The 22,376-nt window shown below is 42.7% G+C and overlaps 2 protein-coding genes across 3 annotated transcripts; both read right to left on the bottom strand.

The window, feature by feature from the left end:
• Positions 1 to 2,140: 2,140 nt before the first annotated feature.
• Positions 2,141 to 3,244, bottom strand: gper1 (G protein-coupled estrogen receptor 1). The gene has a single exon (XM_076081361.1). The coding sequence runs from the start codon at positions 3,242 to 3,244 to the stop codon at positions 2,141 to 2,143; it is 1,104 nt and encodes a 367-aa protein (XP_075937476.1).
• An 8,561-nt stretch (positions 3,245 to 11,805) lies between these two features.
• gpr146 (G protein-coupled receptor 146) lies at positions 11,806 to 20,907 on the bottom strand. Of its 2 annotated transcripts, none has more exons than XM_076086394.1 (2): positions 20,632 to 20,907; positions 11,806 to 16,072 (listed from the first exon to the last, which is right to left on the bottom strand). In XM_076086394.1, the coding sequence occupies exon 2, from the start codon at positions 16,030 to 16,032 to the stop codon at positions 15,031 to 15,033; it is 1,002 nt and encodes a 333-aa protein (XP_075942509.1). In that variant the 5' UTR covers positions 16,033 to 16,072; positions 20,632 to 20,907; the 3' UTR covers positions 11,806 to 15,030. The 2 variants fall into 2 exon arrangements, with proteins under 2 accessions (XP_075942509.1, XP_075942510.1); XM_076086395.1 differs by lacking the exon at positions 20,632 to 20,907 and adding an exon at positions 18,174 to 18,429.
• Between the last annotated feature and the right edge of the window lie 1,469 nt (positions 20,908 to 22,376).

Below are 22,376 nucleotides of genomic sequence, written 5' to 3' on the forward strand. Positions count from 1 at the left end.
ATGTTTTAATGAGGATCTTCCTTCTGTCAAAAGCATTTTTATATTCTAAGAGAATCCACATGTCCAGTGATGGCCTTTGGTACCTAAATATGTTGCCATAATATCGGTGTTAATTTAATAAAAAATACATTAATTCCATTCACAGACAGAAAAGCAAGCCACACAGATGTATTATGTTTTAGGTGGAAATATTTTATAAACTGCAATGGCCCACCCTCGACCTGTGTAATGCCCCTGTGACACAGTGTAATGGCTGTTACAGACGTGTAGGCACAAAAGATTGAGGCAGCTTCAGGTTGTCAACATTGAATGATATGTTTGTCTCATCCCCTCCTGGCAAAACAACACCTGCCTCTTTGCTTTACCATCATGTTAACAGGACCAGACAAGTGGGGTAATAACACAGCCATCTCTGAAATGAGCACTCACTGACTCCCACATAAACTAAAATATATATGAGCTCAGACATCAGATTTTGGAGATTAATAACACATTTCATATGTCCTTAATTCACCTGATAGTGTGACTGAGATCAAAGTGTCCAGTTTAACAAGATATAAATGAATGGTGAAGCTACGTTACCCTTTATTTATTCCATGTGATACTTGAAGACATGTACAACACAAGCTGGTTTATTTTAAATGTTGGGTGTGACTGAAAAACATCACTCGACAACTTCCACTTTATACTCCTGGAAAAGTGAGACATTTTATTTATTTCTAAAAATAGAACACATTGGTTTGCATTGTCCAATGAATGTTTTGCTATACATAAGGCCATTTTCATTCAACAGAAGGAAAACAAAACGTTTGCAGAAATGCACAAAGCAGAGGGTACATTAAGCGAGGAACGCTGGCAAAAACCTTGTTTTTTCACAAATCAATTTTCAATTTGGAGATTGTGGGCTACTTTGATTCCAGACTAGTGGAAAGAAATCATCCAAAATACACATTTAGGTGTTTATTTTATTTGTGTCTGCAGATTTCTCCTAAATTCTCCTCATTTGCATATTTAAACATACATTATACACATACACCTGTAGTCTCTTCATTTCACAATACATATCTTTAAAAGGCGTTTTCTCTCAATGAGTTTTTTCTCAGACTCTGAGCCAGAAATCTCCACTTCAGTAGCACTTACATACACCAAACTTTCCAGTTTCATTCCTATCTTACAGAGGAGTTTGTTCGTATATCATTAATTGCCTGATTTATGGAACATTTTATTCCCAAAGACATGGCAAAAATAGATTTTTATATTTTCTATGGCTGTTGACAGTATTTTCTGATTCATGGAGTGATTCAATATCCAACATTCCCTTTATAAAAACCTTTGACTCTTATGAGTCAACAAAATTGAACAAGAATTTTCAACCTGGCTTTATCCAATGTTTAGGTTTCTGCTTTGGAAATTAGCACATATTTAGTAACATGATGCCTCATTTGCATATTTAAACATACATTTTCAGAAAACTTGTAATACAAAAAAGTATTGCCTTAATGTAAGTAAGCAACTGGGGAAGTTTCATGTTGATATTTATTAGTTACATTTTTTTTACCCCATTCACCATATTATTATTATTACTATTTATTAGACAGGGACAGTAAAAAGCAAGTCATTGCTATAGTTTTTCTTCAATATCGTTCCATAACTGGATTGTTTTCACATTTGATTGATGTTAGGTTTCACTTGACAGATGAGTGCATTCATTTTGTTATGGGATGTGATGGTGATGGTGATGTGGATGCTGGTATGTGGTAGTTTCTTGATAAATGCACGTTTTTCTTTTTACATAAACCAGGTGATATTACATGTGGGTTTTAACTGAAATGACCCCTCTGTTAAAGATGAAACAGTCTGATTAGATTTCATTATTATCCGTCTCAAACAAAGGCTGCTCTCCTCTGACACTCATCTGACCATTAGTTATACTTGCCCGCTGGCTACATTCTTGGTGGCCTTATGTTTTTGTTCAGAAAGTGAGCGGGTTTAACTGTACAACTATGAGGCAAAGCTAAATAACAGGTGAAGAAAGCTGAGGTCATATATCCCACTGGGTGATACATCACTTTGATGTGAAGATTTTTTTTACCATATTCAATGGACTCAGTTTGATAACAATTGTCCCTCTTCTTGATAGTCACACCTCTGACACTTCGCCCCTGACAGAGAGGTGTAAATCGAGGCTGTGGTGGCAGAAGCGGTTCACTACTGACCAGCTGGCCTTCTGCTTAATGAAGAGACGCAGCTTGTCCCTGAAGGTTTCTCCTAGAAAGCTGTAGATAATGGGGTTGAGGCAGCTGTTGGAGAAAGCTGCCAGGTTAACGATGTGGCCTGTGAGTGGGTAGTCATGCCACAGGGTGGTAGCAGTCTGCTGCGATGGGTCAGCTGTGCCCTGCAGCAGCTGGATGCTGATGAAGACGTTCTCTGGCAGCCAGCAGATGAAGAACACCAGAACCACCACCACGATCATGCGCAGGGCCTTCTGCCGCCGTGGCCACAGCCCACGGTGCTTCTGGGCCCTCATGAGGATTCGCCCAATCAGAGAGTAGCATAGACCAATGATGGAGAAGGGCACCAAAAAGCCAATGGTAACCTCCAGCCACTGAATCTCAGTGACGTTGGCAAAGCAGAAGTGCACCTCGCCCCTGTGCTGGGTTTGCACAATGGTGAAGGGGAGCAGGGTGGCCAGGATGGAAGCCATCCAGATGAGGCCACAGCTGAGCTTGGCATGCTGCATAGTCCTCAGCGGGCGGCTGCTTATGGAGCTGGCCAAGGCAACGTATCGGTCAAAGCTCATCCACGTGAGGAAGAAGATGCTGCTGTACATGTTGACCTGCAGGAACAGGGACATGAAGGTGCAGAGGACAGCGTAGTCGTAATATTTCTCGTTCAGATTGAACACCTCAATAAGAGAATCCGCCACCAGGATGAGGTCGGCTACAGCCAGGTTGACAAAATAAAGGTCGGGGATGGTCATCTTCTCTCTGTGGTTCAGGTTCACCACCAGGATTAAGATGTTACCAATAAATCCAATAGGAAAGAGGAGGATGGTGTACAGGCAGGACAGGAAGAGACCAATGATGTAAGATTGGTATTTGTCTGAGTCTTCAATCAAATCTGTTGTGTTGTTCTCATTCGAAGTGTTCAGTTGTTCTGTACTGTTAACATATATCCAGACCAGAGAGGTTGTTTGCACTTCCATACTGACTGAAATTGGACTGTCTTGAATCGTGGGCCACATGCAAGTCACCTGTAGCTGCTACATCGTTAGACAATGTTAGTTCCCACTGATGTCTCTTTAAAGGGTGAGTCATCTATGCTGTGTTGGCATGCTGACAGAAGTCAGGTGAGTGGAACAAAATGGTTACTGTTTCTTTGACCTCATGTTGACATCAAGGTTCATCTATCAATAGGTTCCAAACACAAAACAGAAGCACCTCCATGTCTTAAAATGGTCTCTGCAACCTGAGGACTCACATCATCACAAACTGTGGTCCTGAGATCAGAGGCTGGACTTCTTTCTCTTCTTTTGAGTCATCTGATTTGTCCGTCCAAGTCCATGTGCATCTTTATTCAGAGAGCCTCGGCCAGAGACGCTATTGCTGTGACACCTGAGCTGTGGAGAGGAGAGGAAAACAAAAATCAATTAGGAGCACAGACTTGAAAAAAAGAAGCAATGTTGTGTGCAGTTAAATGAGAATAACTACGATGAACAGCACTTGTTTTACAAAACACTTTAACATCTTAAGATCAAGTATTTAAATGAAACAGGTCCACTTTGGAGGCAGACCTTTAAAGGGGTCTAAAATGGATGGCAGACAACTAAGTAAGCACATTAACATTCAAGATGCAGGCTTAAACAGATGCATTGAAATCCTCCTTAGAAATCCTCGGCCAATCACTCGAGACGGTTTGTGAAGACTTGATGACTTTTAATTGGCAAGATGAAAATATATTTGTAATTAACATTTAACAAACCTCTGTGTTTTTATGGCTCAAGTCGACACACATCACACTCAGTTCTGAATGTATATAATACAAAGATGTTTTTACGTTACTAACAGTCCTCTTCCTCGGTTGATGATTTTCAGGCCCAAAATCTGTGACTTTCTCCGGTGATAGAAGGACTGTTTTCTGTTTGGCAAACATGACCTTTAGCAAACATCACAGCCTTTTGGGTTTTATTTCCTCCAGGGGAGACCGTCTGCAATATTAATGCATTCTTATCAACAGTCGTCTTCATAGCAGTAATTCAGCACATGCATGCACATGGAAGCAAAATTCATGCATATGGCTGGAAATCTTACAAATACTTTTTTTTGCCATAGTTTTTAAATCCTCCAATAAATAAATAATCATGATCACAACATTAGTAGCATGCAGCCTTTTTCTTTTTAACTATAGGGAGAGTTCAAAACCTCCACAAAAGCTCACACAGTTCTATTTATCATATAAGTAGATAATATAATATAATGGAGTCGAATATTCCTGTAATTAAACAAGTTATCTTGTCACCAAAAATGTAGTCCCTGATATCTGAATCCTAAGGTATCCTTTTCTAATAGCAGGAAAGGATATTTAAAAACAGATTTAAATCATTTTTGAAACAGTTCTTCGGTTTTGAGCTTGTTTTGATCTTCATCTATTCTACCAAAATCAGTGAGACCTGAGACCTGTTTCTCTCAGAAACTACAACCAGCCACTTCAGACATGTAATGGAGAAAGATATAGAACTAGTTAATGACATAACGCATAACTTATTATTCAACTGGGTTCCCAGGACACGAGGGTTTGCCCCATCCACACTGAAACTGAACACCACCACATTAACCTCAAATGAACAAATCCATATAGTTATCACCTGTAAACCTTTTGCAAACTATCCTTGTTTTTAAAACGTGACAATGATATAAATCACATAAAGCTCTATTCCATAACCACAAATAATAGAAAAGATGTCAAAAGCAGCACTTACTTTTTAAAATGTGGGATTCTTTGCTCCTCCATGCTTGTCCGGTGCAGAGGTCTGAGAGCCAGAGATTTGTAAATCTCATGTCCGGGCTTCTCTTCTGCACCACCTGCTGTTTGGCCCAACCCTGTCTGGAGAGGAGAGGAGGGAGAGACACAGAGGCAGGAGATGATCTGTCATCTTCGGTTTGTTACCGTGCTTCATCAGATTTCTTTTTCTTTCTCGCCCAGTTTGGGATTCCAGGTGTCTGCGGATCATCTGAAAAGATCCAGCAACTGAATTAGCCGGGACAAAGTAAAGTTTGGAGAGTAAATGAGAAGCGTGGAGTTTACCTCGACCAGGTTGTGTTGTTATGGAAACCATGCACTTATATATTTATGCAGTATTTGCTCAACTGGCTCTTAGTCTTAAGACCGTGTAAACACACCGCACAAGACCTTTCTTAGTTTTCCCATCAATATGTTTGATAGATAACTTATCTACTGAGCTGTATCGATTATTGATTCCCCACAACAAAACACATGAAACCATTCTTATTTACTCTTCATTCTCAATACCGCAATTACATTTAGATAAGGCTAAAACACCCTGAGCCTTCACTCTCAATAAGGGCGAAACAGAACAGACCCTTTGCTTCTGGGAAAGGAGTAACATTAACATAATCTGAACCAATCTCTGCATCCAATAACTGTGGCTATGGAGACCTGTTTGATGTGGTGTTGGCTAGTGTAATGTCTTTGGCAGCCGGGTGGCGTTAACTGCAAATGCCTGCAATAATTGCAGACATACAATAACCATCTGTGACAAAAGAGCTATATATATATTGATATGGAGCAGGCTGCATCATGTCAAAGCACTATATTGACCCCTACATTATCTATTGATATCATAGTAGGTTTATTCCCAAATGATCAGTATGCAGCTGCAAAGGTTGCAGTGGGTAGTCGAAACAACTTGGAACCCAACATATTTGAAAAATGTTAAGACAGAAATGGATGAAATCATTGAGACTAGGAGCATCTCATCAGGATGAAAGGAAAGCACTGGACACAAGGGTCCATGACAACAAGAATTTACAGTTTTGCCTCCAAAAGACAGAATGTGACTCTGAGGTCTTCACATGGTGGGAAGGTCACTTCATCCATTGACAGCCAGAGAGAAGTCAAGGCCAGGGCTGGATCATTGCCTGGAGGTTTGGGGTTGCAGCTCCTTTGGCAGCGCTATGTGCACCAGCTCCAGGGATTTGAATGTCATGCATCAACAACAGACAGCCAGTGGAGTGAGTGAAGACAGGACAGGTCACAGCACTCTCGATGTCCACAACTCAAGCTTGGACACGGTGGACAGAGTTCTTGGTATAGTGGGGTACAATTTGGGATTTACAGGTTACAGAGGCAACTTTTGAAAAGTTGAAAAGCTAGTTCAGGCAGTCAACTGCAATGCAATGTTACACACATGACATCCTCTTCTGTTTATATCAATGCACCCTTGTAATAAGGCGGTCTATTTAAATGGTCAACAGCCTGCCCGCTTGTTTCTGCTATACTCATGTGACATTTCACAAGTCTGTCAACAGTCCAATCGGGTTGCTTTAAGAAAATTACCTCAATCATGTTTTAAAAAGTGGGGGAAACTGGAAATGTTCTACTTAATTCTGGGCTTTCCAGTAAAAGAAATTATAAGATATTCCTGATATATTTTACTCGATTACCGAGTTATGGGGAATAACTGAGGACAATATCTGTCGATTTAGTGCCGATGAGGAAGAGAGAACATTAAGCATTTATTTTGTTGTTGCATCCTTTTGGCATCGGGTGGCGGATTGGTCTAAACAATCAATCAATTTACCTTCATGCCCTCTCAAAATGATTTGGGGTTTTCAAGGTGATCAAAATACATCACTGAACACTGTTGTGTAAATGTATACATTCAATACTCCAAGAAAAGCTGGCTTTGAACATTTTAGTCCTCAGACATGTATTATTATTTACAGGAAAAGATAAGTATGAAAGGTAGAGCAAAAAAGCTCAAGTATAAATAAATGGTGGCAGCTGGTGGCCTTGCTGGCACAAACAGCAGTTTGGGTTTTTGAAAGCGAGGCAACAGGAGAGAATTGAATCTGTGGGTTAGAAGAAGAGGTTTTAGTTGTGGTAGAAAATCGATTCAGCAGCTGAGAGCAGAAAGTCTGGGTCATACATCAAGTTATTCTCAGTTAGATAATCTCAGTTATTCAGCCCGCATGACTTCACACAGATAAGGGGAAAGTGTGGATGTGAAGGTCAGTCAGTGAACAGGTGCTAGAGACTGTCAAAGAGAGGAGGGAAGAGGAGAAGAAAGCGAGGAGAGTGTCCACATTCCCCTGATGGCGTTAGATGAGACCAAGTTAATGAAGCGAGTGTTAGTCAAACGCAGCACTGAAGCAGAGCAGGTAAAATGGGTTACATTTGATTTAATATTGGTGGAAACATATCTTCGACATACATGTTACAGTCAAACAAGTCAAACAAAGTATATACTACAGTTTGAAGCCCAGCAGAGCAGTCTTGGTATTTAACTCTGCCTAAAAAAGGCTAAAAAGAGGAGTTGTGGCATTGACTCCACATTATAAATCACTTCCAAGTAACTGATTAAATAAGCTAGGGTTAACTAAACAGTGATCCTAATCTGGAAAATATACTCTCAGAAAAAGGATCCTGCATGTGCTGAAACTGAATGAAATGATGTGTGAGAGGAAAGGGTGATATAAACAACTTGAAGAAGTAATGAGGTGTGTTGCAGCAAACATTATTCAAAGCGGCAGGTTGTTCTTTTCTATGTCTTCTTCTGTCACCTACATGGCACATCATCTACCTTCAGGACTTTTGCCTCTTCATGATTTATGGCTCTGAATTGACGCATTGTGCTTCAACTACTCCTCTATCAGACCTCTCCAACGGCAGTCCTTTGCTGAGAGTTTGAGAGACAGGATGCACTCCCTGTTCATGTCCACTGGGTGGCCCACTGGCATCAACAGTGAATGATGTTTGGCAAGGTGATGAGAATATGAACATCACTCCACAGTCAGAGGTGCTGAGAATGGTGAGGTGAGTGACATTCAAAGAAGCCGAGGGCTCGATTATTGGATTATACGGTAAATTACAAGGAGGATCCAACATTTGCGTTGGTCTCGGTTTTATTATGATAACCATGAAATCATACCATAATGCTGAAAAGATATTATGATAATAACGTTTGTTTTCTTGTATAAAAAAGGGGCTATCTACCAATGAAAAAAAAAAAACTCCACCGAGTGACATCTAATCAACAAGACAACATTACCAGTGCTGTTAATGGGACGTTGTGGGGTTTAACTGCTTGTGGTCGGGAGAGGGAAAGTGGGAGGTCTAGAGCAGGAGGGTACATCACCCTCATCTGCCTCCACTTACCAGTCTGAAGTGCTTCTGGCTCCATCTAACATCTCCCACAGCCACAACCACAACCTCTGAATGGAACATCCTGCACAGTGCAGCTCCTCTGCACTGCTTCAAGGGACATTTTTGATATTTAGCTGATGCTGGAATTTTATTGTTCGTGTATTTTATTTTTTTCTGAAGAGGAAAAGTAAAGAACAGGAGTGGCAGGGGAGGAAGGGTGGATTGTTTTTAAAGTATCTGCCCCCCTGGTCCACTTATCTCCCCAGAGCTGAAGTGATGTGGTGGGTCAAAGATGAAGGCTCCTTTCTCAAGTCTCTGCTCTGTTCTGCAGGATTCATATGGTGGAAGCATTTAAACATGTCAAGGACAACATTGGAGACAAGAACTGCAGCAGTATTATTCTGTTCACCAATCTCAGGAGTACGTTTTAGATGCAGGACAGTGATCAGTTCAAACGTATTCTACCTCTTTTATCTATGTTATGGCTTTGGTTAAATCCGACTCGGGATCAGAACCAGCTCGGCTTTACATCATGTGGTCTTTTTTATTTGATCTCATTATATTTGACTCATTTCCCCTGTTCTTTTTCCAGTGTGTACACTCAAAACCCGGTCAAAACTGCATTGTGAATTGCATTTTTAAGGAAAAAATATTCACGGATTATGTTTGCTTTTCATGTATCAAACACAAGTTTTAAATGAATTCACGGAAGTGCAGGAAGGTGGACACAAACCCAGGAGACTGCTGTTTGTGTCCCGTGTGATAGTACCAAGTTTGTTGCCTAAACATAAGTTTTGCTTCAATTTTGGTATTCATTGTATGCCAAACCATTATGTTCTTTTTACTAAACCTAATCAAGCAGTTTTGTTGCCTAAACCTAACAAGGTAGTTTTGTAGCGTTCATTGTTTTGTTTGAATTTACAACGCTTCCACGCGTTTCAAACGGTTTTATGTGGCCGTAATCTAGGAGAAAATAAATTTCCCTGGAAAGGTAACAGAGAGTGCAGTGTAATTGTATGGGAACATCATTTTGTAGGAGACACGGTTGCTTAAAATGTCCAACCTTTTCTATCTGAATTTATTTATATTAAACGTTTTGTTACACGAGTATAATTCCCTCTCGGATCACATTGTGAGACGGATTTCTAAAAAACTGTGAACTGTTTCACCTTGTTCTTGTCATTACATTCTGCAGCCCAATTTGACCCACATTAAGAAAAACAATGGTGGTCTAAGGGTGTGTGTGTGTGAAATCTGGTCAACAGCCAGATAAAACATTTGGAGCTACAAGCCAAATGTTCTGGCTACTAGGTGGTCTGATGTTATGTTAGACTGAAGTTGACCCAAATAATTTAGGTCTGGATGAACTAAAGGAGAAAAACAACATGAAGACTAAATGTAGCACATTAAAAATTGTGCTCTGTCAGCGTTACCATATTCCCAGATGGATGCTTTGACAGTTAAGAGCTTTTCCTGATGCAACGCAAAAATGACGCAAAACCTTCATTTTGACCGCACACAGCTTCATTTCTGTACTTATTTAAACCAGATATCCTCTTGTATATTAAGAGTTTAGAAAGAAATTTACATTATGGAAATATACTATTAAACTTGTATAAGATGAGATGATTGATACCACTCATATCCGATTACTGGGTCGGTATGGAGAAGCCAGCACGAGTACGATTAAAAACGTTTTCCAACCCAAAAACCCAGCCGAGTCTTGCCAACTGTTTCCCAATGAAAGAAACTAGCAGCACAAACTCCAAAAGTTGTGTGATGATGAGAATGATGAATGTAAACAACAAAAGTGGCTATTGTTAGCATCACAGCTGTCAAGCTAGCAGCTCGTGGAGGACTCCGGTGAGTCCGGATTGGTTAAAGTTGTAGGTACTTAGAGCCTGGTGTGTCTCGTACAGAGTGTCTGGTGCGTCGTATCAGAGGCCGAAGGGCACGACAAAGTCTGTGTTTGTCGCTCTGGGAAGATGTTTTTTTGTCAGAGCATTTGATTTATTGATGTAGGGGTGTAAAGATAATTTCAACAAATATAACAAAAAAGGTTTCTAAAAATACATTACCCACACTAGCTGCCAGTTAGCTTAGCTTAGCATAAATCCTGGGAACGGGGAAACAACTAGCCTTGCTCCGGAATCTCCACTGGTTGCCTGGCACATAGCTATAATCAGCATAATTAGACAGTAGCCTAAGGACAAGAAAGTAACTCTGGTTAAAACAACAACAACATATTATTAGTACTCTATTGGTTGATTACGACCTAGTTCTTGTGACCGGTGCATTTACAGACGAATGATGTCAAACTCTTTCAGCCGTATTACATCTGAGAGGAATCCAGCCCCGTCACATCATTGGTTTCCTGCTCGATAAGAAAATGAAAAATAGCACATAAATACACATTGTAACTGCGCTGACTGATGTTTTGTGTCCTTTGCGTGTTGTTTGCTTGATCCAACACAATGAAGTGAAAACCCTGCAACTCCAGACCTCAGAGGAACCATGACAACCATGTTCAATTCACTCCATTATCATATCATTTCCAGATGTAGGACATATAATTCAAGAGCTCCCCCTCCTCCTGTTGGACCTCTTCTGTTTGCTCTGTGGTTTGGCTCCTCCAAAGATGTTGAAAATATATACAGTATTGTGCAATCAAATGTTACTGTTGCTGTGTCTGATTCTAGCAGCGGCAACAGCTGATGCACTCCTCCATGGTCCTCACCTCTGCATCTATTGTAACCCATCTAATTACAAGTTAGATTTTCACCTCTTCACCTCAACCCTCCTAGCTTCCTGTTGCAGCACTGTTCTTTTCAGTTCCTACTTGCAGGCGTTCACACAGCTCTCAGTGTGCAGCATTGTTATCAGACGTAGCCTACACAACATTGTTTTCACTGAGAATAGCAGCAGTATTGGATGTTCAGACCCACAGAAGACAAAACAATTCCCAGAATGCCTGGACCGCTGTTATTTTCCCCAGTCAGAGTGGCGTGGTTGAAGGGCCTCGCCACAAGCAGTCTGCTGTTAGCGTGTGGCGACCTCACTCCCACTGTCACTGCAGCTCACAGGGAGGGGGAACCTCGCTGCCCACCATCCTGACCCGATCACTGGGCCGAGGAGCTCGGATTAACAGTATTTTGACTTGAGTCGTGCAGTCAGTCTTCTTCAAATAAAAAAAGTAAAGTGAGAATAGAATAGTTTCCATTTCAAGGGACATATTTGGGAACAAAGCAACACTTGCAAGTTCTGTCTCCAACAAACTTGTCAAATTTGGTTAACTTTTAAAATACATTTGGCATTAATCATATCAAACAGCCTTTACACAACAGACTGCAGAGCAGATGTTTCAAAATAGTTTCATCTTGAATATTGTCAGTTTCATTGAAATAAGGAGGAGTGCCAATAGTTAGTTTATTGTTTAATCAGTCTTGGACTCAGTTGACAATAGAGTAGATCACTTACAGAATCTAAATATATATATCTCTCAGAAAATAACACTGTGTTTTTGAAAGAGCGTTGTATCTTCTTGTAAATCTCTCACATACAATATATATATACACACTGTTTTGTATTATACACATACACTTGCATACACAGTCACAAAAAGCATCACATCTGAAAGTGGTTTAATCTGGACTTCTGAGGTTTTGCCGTTCAAATAGATAAAATGCAGCTGCACACTTTGGACACGCGAGAGCTTTGAGGGCGTTTCTACACTTCTGGTCTTCATGTGTGTTTCAGCAGTTTAACTGAACTCAGTGATTATTGCTCCAATGTCTTCGCACTGGTATGAGATCACGGCCCCTCTCAAATAATAAACCAAACTTAAGACCTGAGCAGTCATCCGAGTCTGGTGTGATTTTGAGCCCAATTTAATGAAGCTTCATTTGCTGGTTGTTTGCATCGTGCAGTCGGTCCATTAGTGGTGATTGTTAATTATTCTCTCTGCCAAGAAATAAGTCCCGTCTCTCAGCAAGATATTTCGAAAACGAAATTAAAAAACATTTGAATTTTAGTGCTAAAAGTGAGGCCTTCTTGTGCAATTGCAACCACATTTAGATGGCACATATCAACTCCAAGCCTTCTTCACTGGGTGGTGGTGTTTTGCCTACAGGTGGAGCTGCAGCAACACGGTAAGGTTAGAAGGGACTTTTATTTATCCTCCAACAATCCGTTGACATTCATTTTTTTGTAGTCTGATGCAAATTCAGATCCAAAACTGAATTTCAATCCACCTAACTGTTTTTTTTTTAATGATCAAAATATTAAGTTTAGATTTTTGTTGGATGCCTTTTAGTTACATGTCTCTTCACAAAAATAAATATCAGTTCTTTCCAGATTAACTGCAATAACGTACGGGAACATGTTCAAGTGTCACATAATGAGAAAACTGTGAAGCACTCAATTCTAGTCACGATAAATCAAGTGTCATTGTTGATTAAATAAAAGTTGGTGTTTTGGTAACTGCAATCTCTAACGTTATATAAAATAGACACCATGTTAACAAAAGCTGCTTGAATGTCCTCCTTCAGACCGCCACGCACTTTGACTCATCCCACCATGTGTGCTCCTGTTTGCCTTCCAATCCTCGATGAACAGGAAGCTTTGGGACTTTGAACTGGGTTCAAATAATGATTAACTGTGTCACCATACGTACATGTTCTTTCTGTTTTTTTCATCATACTGTAGCACATAATGTAAACACACAGACTCAGTTGAAAATAAACAGTACTTCTAACTGATTGACTGCAGATACACACAACGAGGGCGGGGCTGTGCAGCGAAAATCTAAATGTTGAACACTGTTTCACATTTTACAGCCCAACAATTTCAGCTTTATTGTTAATTTAAAGGTGTAAGTTAAAACTCCACAAACACAAGCACCCTTCATTGATTGTTGTCTGTGAGTGAATATAACAGTGTGTCCACTTTCCATTTCTCTTCAAGTGAATGCCCCCCCCCCCCCCGCTGCTGTTTCTCTTCACAGCATGATTACAACACTGGCCCTCTAATCCAGAAAGCACAGAACAAAACTACACAAACGCAGCGATGCAGCGATACACTCATGCAAAAGCAGGTTTTCTATATATTTTTCACTTCATAACTGGGGTTCACCACCACTAGCAAAGCAGCTCTACCATCAAACGAGCAGATGACCTCACTGGATATGGGCGGCGTTACAGTTGTGCATCAAAGCGTGCGGTCGGCAGGTGATCGACAGGCGAGTCATTTAGAATCTGTGAAGGTTGTGATAGCGCCTCTCGAGTGACGCGGCACGGCTTCATATTTTTACTGCGCAAAACCTTCCAAGCACTCAAACAATTCAGGGAATGCACATGCCACCTCCCCGGGGCCCTCTCTGTGACACGGTGGGACTTCACTGACCCCGGGTGAGGCTCTCCATGTGTGACTCCTCAACAAACTCATCGTGGGCTGAAGCTGAAGGAGTTGATTTGAACTGCTTATGGCTGGTGATGTGATTTCAGAGATCACAAGAGGTACACCGGTTATGTCTGAATACGAGCTTTATACGAGCATTTCATGTGGTACTGTGTGACTTCAAAGTGACGTTGATGTATATTCATATACTTGATGATATTTGTAGTGGAGCTTGACAGATGCCTGTGAGCCTGTCGAAACCTCACAACTCAATTTATTCAAAGTGAAGTGAGAACGCCTCTTCGTAGCAGCACCTACGTCTAGCTTTAGGGCAGTACTGGTGTCAAGAAAGAAAAGAACTTTTGAAATGAAGAGACCGTTCATATTGTACTCTACCGTTAAAATGTGACAATGATTTACTGTGATAACGAGGAATCACTCATCAACACATTGAAGTAAAAAGGGAATTCCCGCTCTGTAAAGGTTGAACAGTCTTCTCATTCAAGTGATCAAGGCCTCTCGTTTGAGGGCAGCAAACACTGACGTTTACTGTCAGCGCACAATGTGATGTTGACACATGCAATGCAAGTTCATTAGCTGTGGTGGGTCACTGATATACTGACCCACCATCCATCAATGCATTCTACAGTTTATTGTTAAACAAAATAACTACGTGATTATTTATTTGTAGCTAACTGGTTTTCTGCTTGTGTGATAGGAGAACGCATCGTGCATCATTTATTCAGTAGTTTGAACTTAAAACCTACCTAGTAGCATATCGTGACTCGACAGTGAAATTTAGGCGGTCATGCGGTCAAACCTGCACACTGTCAGCAGGATATTCACAACACACCCGTATCGGGGGAGCTGCATGCACTGCCGTGGTAGAGTGCTTGAGAGTCCCCTGCTAACAAGATATTTCATGAGTGTGTGTGTGTGTGTGTGTGAAAAACGCTGGGTAGTTATCAGCTGATTGTGCCATTTTACTGCCCACAAACTAGACGCTCAAGTATCTCAGTGGAGAGCTTCACTCAGTGACCACAAAAATAACAGCACTTAGTGGTTTTTGCTTGGTTTGTCCTCTCACTGCGGAGCCTGGATAGATCAGATCAAGTTCTGGAAGGTGACAGGAAATTCCAGTTAGCTACGTCGCTCTTAACACAGCGAGGGAGCTCACTCAGATACTGGCTCCGTAGTGGGGAGATAAGTGCCGGCTACGCCAAGAGGTTGACGAGGGGGGAGCGGGGGGTCTCACGTCACCACTTGCTGCACTGTTGAGCGTTCGTGAGGGCAGGACTGGTCTCTGCAGTGCAGCCTCCTGAGCAGCCGCTGAAGCTTGTTGGAGAAGTTTTTGTTCATCTGCCGATACATGAGCGGCATCGCAAAGCTGCTGGAGAAAGCCAGCAGCTTAGACACACACCTCAAGAAATAATATGTCGGTAAGTAATGTGCGTTGCTAATGTACCCCGGTGCACCGGCTACAGTGTGTACCAACAGGGTCATGTAGTACGGGGTCCACAGTACAAACTGTACACAGACCGAGGCGAGCAGCAGTCGGTGGATAGAAGGGTCCAAGCGAGCCGAGTCCTGGTCCAGAGGCGTGGACTCCTTCCTGATGCGCAGAATGAGCACAAAGGCATAAAGAACGGCCACAGCTGGAACCACGTAGCCGATGAACATCATGATGGCGTCCGCTGCCTCCTTGTTCTGCATTTTGGAGCACTCCACCATCTTGGTGGAGATGTGGTTGCACACGTAGAAGAGCAGCGAAGAGAAGCTGGTGAGCACCGCGCCGCCCCAGATGAACCCACACACGTGTTTGGTGTTGTACACGCTGGACATGTAGGTACGCGGCAGCGCCCGCTCGATGTAGTAGTCCAGACTGAGCAGCGTGGTGGAATACATGATGACCAGAGAGGAGATGTTGAAGAGGATGAGCAGGGTGATGTAGACCTCGTTGTTGTACTCCCACGCGTGCCAGCGGGTGAAGGTGGAGCTCAGCAGCTCCACGGGCGCCACCAGGTTGAGCACAAGGCCCGCGATGGCCATGTTGACGAAATAAACATCCGGCATGGTCATGGACACCTTGTTGGAGAGGTTGACCACGACCAGCAGCACGTTGTAGCACAGCCCCAACGGGAAGCACACCAGGAGGTAGATGAGGGAGAACACGGACAGGATGAGGCCAAAGTCCTGGCAGAGCCGGAAGTCCACGCTGGTGTCCGTCTCATTGTAAGCCGTGCAGAGCCACATCGCTGGGCTCCCACACGGGTCAGGTCTCTCAATGGGTCGCCTGCAGGCAGAGAGGGAGGGAGACAGGAGTTAGTCACAGAACAGAGGGTAAACGTCACAGTTTATCAATTACCCAGTGATAATGAGAGCCATGTAATATTGACAAAAATCACGACTGTAAGAACATGGCGGTGCACGGCAGCCTCTCCCTATGTCGATATGAAGGGCTCATTCTAAGCTAACGAGAACACGCTTCTGAAAACATAGTTTTGAATAGTATATTCCATGGGGGCCCCTCTCTGTTTTTGGTTTCCATGCTGGCTAGAGGAGCAAACAAGGCCGTAACACGTCGGCCACGGCTCAGCCATTATGCCCCGGGTAACACTGTTAATTTCACTTCACTGCATCTGACTGGCTGAATACAAACGGCTCACAATGTGTTTCGTTTGCTAGCCTAACCTCAAAGTGCACCACTTCCCCTCACACTGGAAAGAGCAAGTGTTCGATGCCACTGCAAGCCTTTCCTGTCTCGCTCTGCTGCTCTCTCTCTCGCTCTCTCTCATGCTGAGGCATCGCTAGCTGTGCAGTCAGCAGCCTGATAAATAAAAAAAAAACACTTTACTTGCCTGACACTTTTACAGACTGCTTTGGTGCTACTACTCTAAAGCACATGGACCTTGTGTTCAGGTTGACTGGGGTTTGGGAGCGTGGTGATGGGTGAGATTTATAAAGAGTGAAATGTGAAGCGAGCTCTGGCGGAGGGTCAGAGAGGATCGAGTCGCGGGGTCGGAGTTCCGGGCAGGGTCAGAGAAAACCATGCGCATGTCGGGAGCGTTTGGGATCAAGCTTGACGAGGGCGGCACGTTTTGAAAAAAAGCTTATGCAATGCTGCCTTGCATTATTAATGCATGACATTTTAAATAAATTATTCATTGGTCAAGGAAGTGGAAGATCACAAGGCTATCGCAGGATTGCAGTGAAAAGTCATCCAAGTTCACTGCCTTTTATTTCCTCCCTGATCATTTGGAAGTTACTTTCTCACATGTGGGAACGATCCTGAAGAGCAAATCAACTTAAGAATATAAAAAAAATGTTTAAAATGAAACTGTTTTCAGGAGGATGAGTAACGACGCCAGTAAAGGGGAAACATTCTTACGTAACACCACTACAGAGGGGCTGTTTTGGCCTTCAGCCTCAGACACAGACGCACAGACACACACATGGCTCAGTCCCTCCTCTACACACGACTCCAATTGGCTGCAATGGGACTACAGTGGAGGCTGGACCTCAGAGCTCAGAGCTGGACTGGACCAGGATCAAGGAGGGAGAACGTGTAGAGTTACTCTTCACCGGGACGGGAGCCCCAGTCAGACGTCTCGTAAACACGGCTCTCCAACATAAGCAGCTCGGTGACTCACTGACTAAACAGGCCTCGACATAACGAGCTGTGGATTACGTCCTTTTCTCTGAATGTGTTGTAGATTGCAGGAAGTTTGTTTGCTCTTCACTCCTAACAACAACCCCTGATCTCTTAAGGAGATAGTGACGTAAGGAGTTGGTGATTATTAAAGAGACCGCGGTCCATTGAGGCTGGATGTCCCCACTCATTAGCACCTGCTGTGTACAGACGCTTCAGCCACCCTTTCATTACCAGTGCGGCTCACGCCACAGCTACTGAGAGCCGCTCCTGATATTTTGCATGAAAGGGTCTGTGTTGCACTGGTGTCAGTTTGTTTCCACATACTTTGCTTCCTGTTAGACTTTCGACAGTCTTTGATGCAAGACCGTGACAATTACAACCCGATGAGAACGTAGAGATGAAAACTGAAGCCACGGCATTCACAACGCGTACTGGACTGAAGGGCGAATAGAGGAAACTGAAACCTCGCAACTTCCCACGTTTACTGACTGGAAGTGACAGAAACTTGATAGCATGTAAACACATATTTTGTTCAACACTTGTGGGATTTCACTCTCTTAAAAACAGGCCACTCATGGAACAGTTTACGCAAAATATAGTTACGACACATGAATAGAGAAAACAATGCCAGTATCTACAATATTAGAGAGCAATTGGTCTCCTATGCATTTCCTCTAAGTCACCAAATAATGAAAACACGGAGCCCACACTAAACAATACTGTAAAATCATGGTTTTCATACCAAGTCTGTGAACAACCACTGCTAGCTTTGCAGCGTCTGCATCAACTCCCAGTGGGCCACCTCCACTTTCACTGCACTTCAGCTCGGCACACTTCACCAGCAGCCCACGAGAATGAAACCTCTCGTTTCCACTCTGCTGACGGGACAAACGGGGCGGACGAGGTGAGAGAAAAACGTCGACTCCTAGTCATACCGTATGAGCTGTGTCTGTTTGAGTTCAGAGGAATAAGTGCCACTTCAATTTGAAGTCACTGTCAGATTCTACCAAAACTACAGAAGGAAGTGGCGTTGTTGGTGTTGGGTGAAGATATGCTGTTAACATATAAGCAGAAGAACTGTTATTATAGCGTGTACTAATACTTCCTGAGGCATGTTACTTCTCAATAGACAATAATTATGCAGTAATCTAAGTATGCAAATGAGTTATTGAAGTATGCATGCGAGTAGGTGTGAATAAAACCAGGAGAAAGGTGGCTTAGCATAAAGGTGCCGTACGTACAATTACACGGCTGAGTAAGAATAGCCTAAGCTGCTGTAAGAGCTCCTCTTGATGACTTAGACCGCAGCCGTAGACTTGGTTAAGCCCGGCCTGAACTTTTTGCCCCACTCCATGTCAAAAGTGGTTAAGTCAAATATTCCCGGGGGGGGGGGATCTCGTCAGAGTGACGCCCATGTGCTTGACGTCTTAGCGTTTTGAAGCCAGATCTGGCGGGCTGATGGGAGTAGTGTGACATGCTGGGCCCACACCCCTCGTATATCCTTACTGGAATTTACAGGCGCTTCTCAGAAAGCCCCGAGTGATGTCACATGATTGGCTACTTGCGTCTGCAGCAGCAGAAATACTACAGAAAGACAATGACTCACATTTACACATTAAGTGACTCAGCGGTCAAGTATGACACAATGACATCTGATGCACAAAAGTTTTATAGCAATTAATAGTGTACAGTTTGAAGTACCTGCCCACAGAAGTACTACACTACTAACAGTATGAGAGATGTAAATGATTCAGAAAGTCACAAAATCTTTTCTGGTTCTAGTGCGTCTCTCTGCTGCCCATTAACTGAGAGCATTAACGAACCATTTGACTTCAGGTGCATGCTAATGCTGCATAACATTTTGCAAATTAAAATGACTAAGCTCTCAGAGGTGTGGAAAGGTTTAATATAATTCACAACATTTTTCCAAATATCATCATCAGTCCCCATAGAATGGAGTCACAGCGCTGGAATAAGGAACTTGCTTTTGAATGGATTCCTTTCCTTATTAATCACAAAACTAAAAAGGTCCAAAATGTTGATGATGTAATTGACCGATTGTTTCGTAAAAACAGTATTGCCTCATATTCAAGTTCTAGTGGTTGAGACTCTGGTCAAGCTCGGGTCACGGCCAGTCAAGACAGCTTCCTCAGTGTCTTTTCGGAAACACGTTGAACTGAGACAGACATCAACAAAGTCGGAGTTCACTGGTCAGCACAAAGCAGGCTTACTGCCATTAAGGCACGGCCCACATGTCCCCCTCAGTCACATGGATCAAGTGGACAACAACAAGTGCAAAGCCTAAATCTCAAGAAGCATTTCATTTGGCGAGCTGTATGAATGATCTGAGCAGAACTACTTCGTCAGAAAGTCGCCTTCACTCAGCCTCCTCTGCTTTCCATAATTAGTGGTACATAAATAGTTACCAAGGGGAATATTATATATTAAATAGCGGCTTCAAAAGCTGATCAAAAGTCCTGATGTCATTCATCAAAACAGAGATGTCAAGCCAAGAATATCCGTAGAGTAGAATAATGAAGCAGTGCATGTCCTTATGTTATTAATGATTCAACTTTGCAAGGCTAAATATATATATATATATATAGCAGCCTAATGACTCATTGATGGCCTGGGATTTAAGGCCATATATTAGTAGATGTACAGTAAGCTTCATCTCAAATAGACTGCTGGTTATAAACATCATTATGATTAATTTAGCACACTCATAGGACATCCCACTAATGGCAGATGTCATATGAACACGATATGGGTTATTATTAATGCAAAGGGCTAAAGTCTAAAACAACGTGAAACGTGAAGCAGCACCTCTGAATAAACTCAGAACTTTCTTTTCACCAGAGAGAAGCTGATCCCGTGAGAAACATCTTCAAGGTGTTCTTTTCCAAATATAAACGCGTCGTTAAAACTACTCGAGCAGAACTAAGAAAAACAAACAAGGCTTCCGTGGTTCGGGTTTGTTATTGCGGACTTCGTGTGTCTCCATCACACTTGACTGCACCGATCAAAGCGTGGATAGCTGTCACGGCTTCACCATTATTCTGCCATGTCTGCGGCTATTGTTGGCGCAGATACTCTCTAGTAGTGTAAAGTCACGTTTCTACCACTACACGGAGGGAATCACAGGCAACCGCGTCTCATTAGTGGGTCCAGATAGTAAAGGAAAAGAGAGGACAACTCACCAGAAACGTATAGATTTGGCTCGGTGACAAACCTACGGTGGCATTGGGTCAGGATGTAACGCTTGCATTTCCACTGGCATTTCTCAGTCGTTTCATTTCACAAACACGCATCCTAAAATACTCGCTTCGGCAAGTCCACGCGCTCTTAACGCCTAAACACCAGCAAAAAGGAACCGCGTTACTGCGTTACGGTGAAGACTGACTTCATCTCTCAACTTTTCGATGAGGCTTGTTCTGAAAGGGGGCTGTCCGCTGCACACTTTACTACTGCTGGAGTGCTGCTGAGCCCTACAGTGTGTACACACGTGACCCTCCCCCACTGTCTCCCCGCTCCGCTCCTCTGCTGCTGCTGCATACGGTTCTCTGATTGGACGAGGGGGCAGGGAGGTGGGGCGCGAGGGAGACGCACACACACACACGTACACACACACAAGTTCACTAAAAATATTGAGCAATGTATTACTATTATTCATGTCATTTCCCAAGTGGTGAGTTTGAATGGTGCCGCGCAGTGGCGTTTAAAATATGGTTCGTTTTTAGTGTTTTTGTTTTGTCCGTTATTTTGAATTCCCCCCCCCCCGGACCCAACCTTATCCTAACCCTCCCAAACCTTAAAGGATGGGTCCACAATTGTCCAAGTATGTCTTAAAACAATAGTCAGATGCCCATATGAGCATTGCAGCAGCCTAATCGTTTAGATTTTTCATACTGAAGAGTTCCCTTCAAAAATCAAATCACAAGTCAATTTCAATGTAAGTCAACGGGGACAAAGTCTTCACCCTTTGTTTTGTGTAAAAATGCATTCACACACATGAGGCTTCAGCAGACTGAGTCGGACAAATTTCATCTGACATTTATTTTCTTGTCTTTTTAGTAAAACAAATATCCCTCTTAGTGTCCCTCCACCCAAAGCCTGCTGAAGCCTCATATGAACTGTATAAACTGTAGAATGTACTTTTGCACAAGAGGGCTGTGGATTTTGCCCCTCATCACTACATTGAAAGTGCATTATAAAAAGGATCAGAATAGGGGGAATGATTCCATTAAACAAATCCTGTTACAATGTTCTTATGGGCACCGGACTATTGTTTACAGACAGAATGCTTTAACTCATAACCTAATCAGTCAACGCCTAGCCATGACCTGGTGTTGAGACTGGAAACAGCCCTGCATTAAAACAACACCAGGGAGGGTTTGTGTTGTTTCAGGTTCTGGTGAGATATGAAATATGATCCAGGAGGGTCGATTTGAGTAAAAGGATGAGTTTGAAGGATTATGAGTCAGACAGTTTCCATTCTTGGATTAAACTAAATGTCATCCTGCAGAGAACAGAAATACAGACAAATCTCTGTTGATGTCCTAAAGGTTATAACTGCTGTCCCGCTTGTGCTGTCTCCGTCTAGATGAAAGACAAGTGAATCATCATGTTTGAAAGCCCAGAGGAAGAATAATGGTGGCTTTCTCTTCTGATGAAAATATGAGGAAATGTTTGTAATGAAGCAGACTTGATTATCACTTTGGGAGGTACTTTTGTAATGTTAGAATGCAAACATGCCTTTGTGTTGAGCTCTGGGTCTAAGATAACATGGCACATGCAGCATGGTACCAGCAGGGCTTGATCAGCGCTTCACAGATCCATCCCTCAATTTCCTGCTCCGCACCCGAGGGAAAGGAGGGATACTGCAACTAAGCCCAAAAGTGAAGCTCTGCAGGTCCGCAGTGTTAAAAGAACCTGGAAGCAGATA

The sequence above is a fragment of the Anarhichas minor genome, unplaced genomic scaffold (assembly GCF_050575085.1).
Source record: "Anarhichas minor isolate MPS153535 unplaced genomic scaffold, ASM5057508v1 ptg000007l, whole genome shotgun sequence".
Taxonomy (NCBI): Eukaryota; Metazoa; Chordata; class Actinopteri; order Perciformes; family Anarhichadidae; genus Anarhichas; species Anarhichas minor.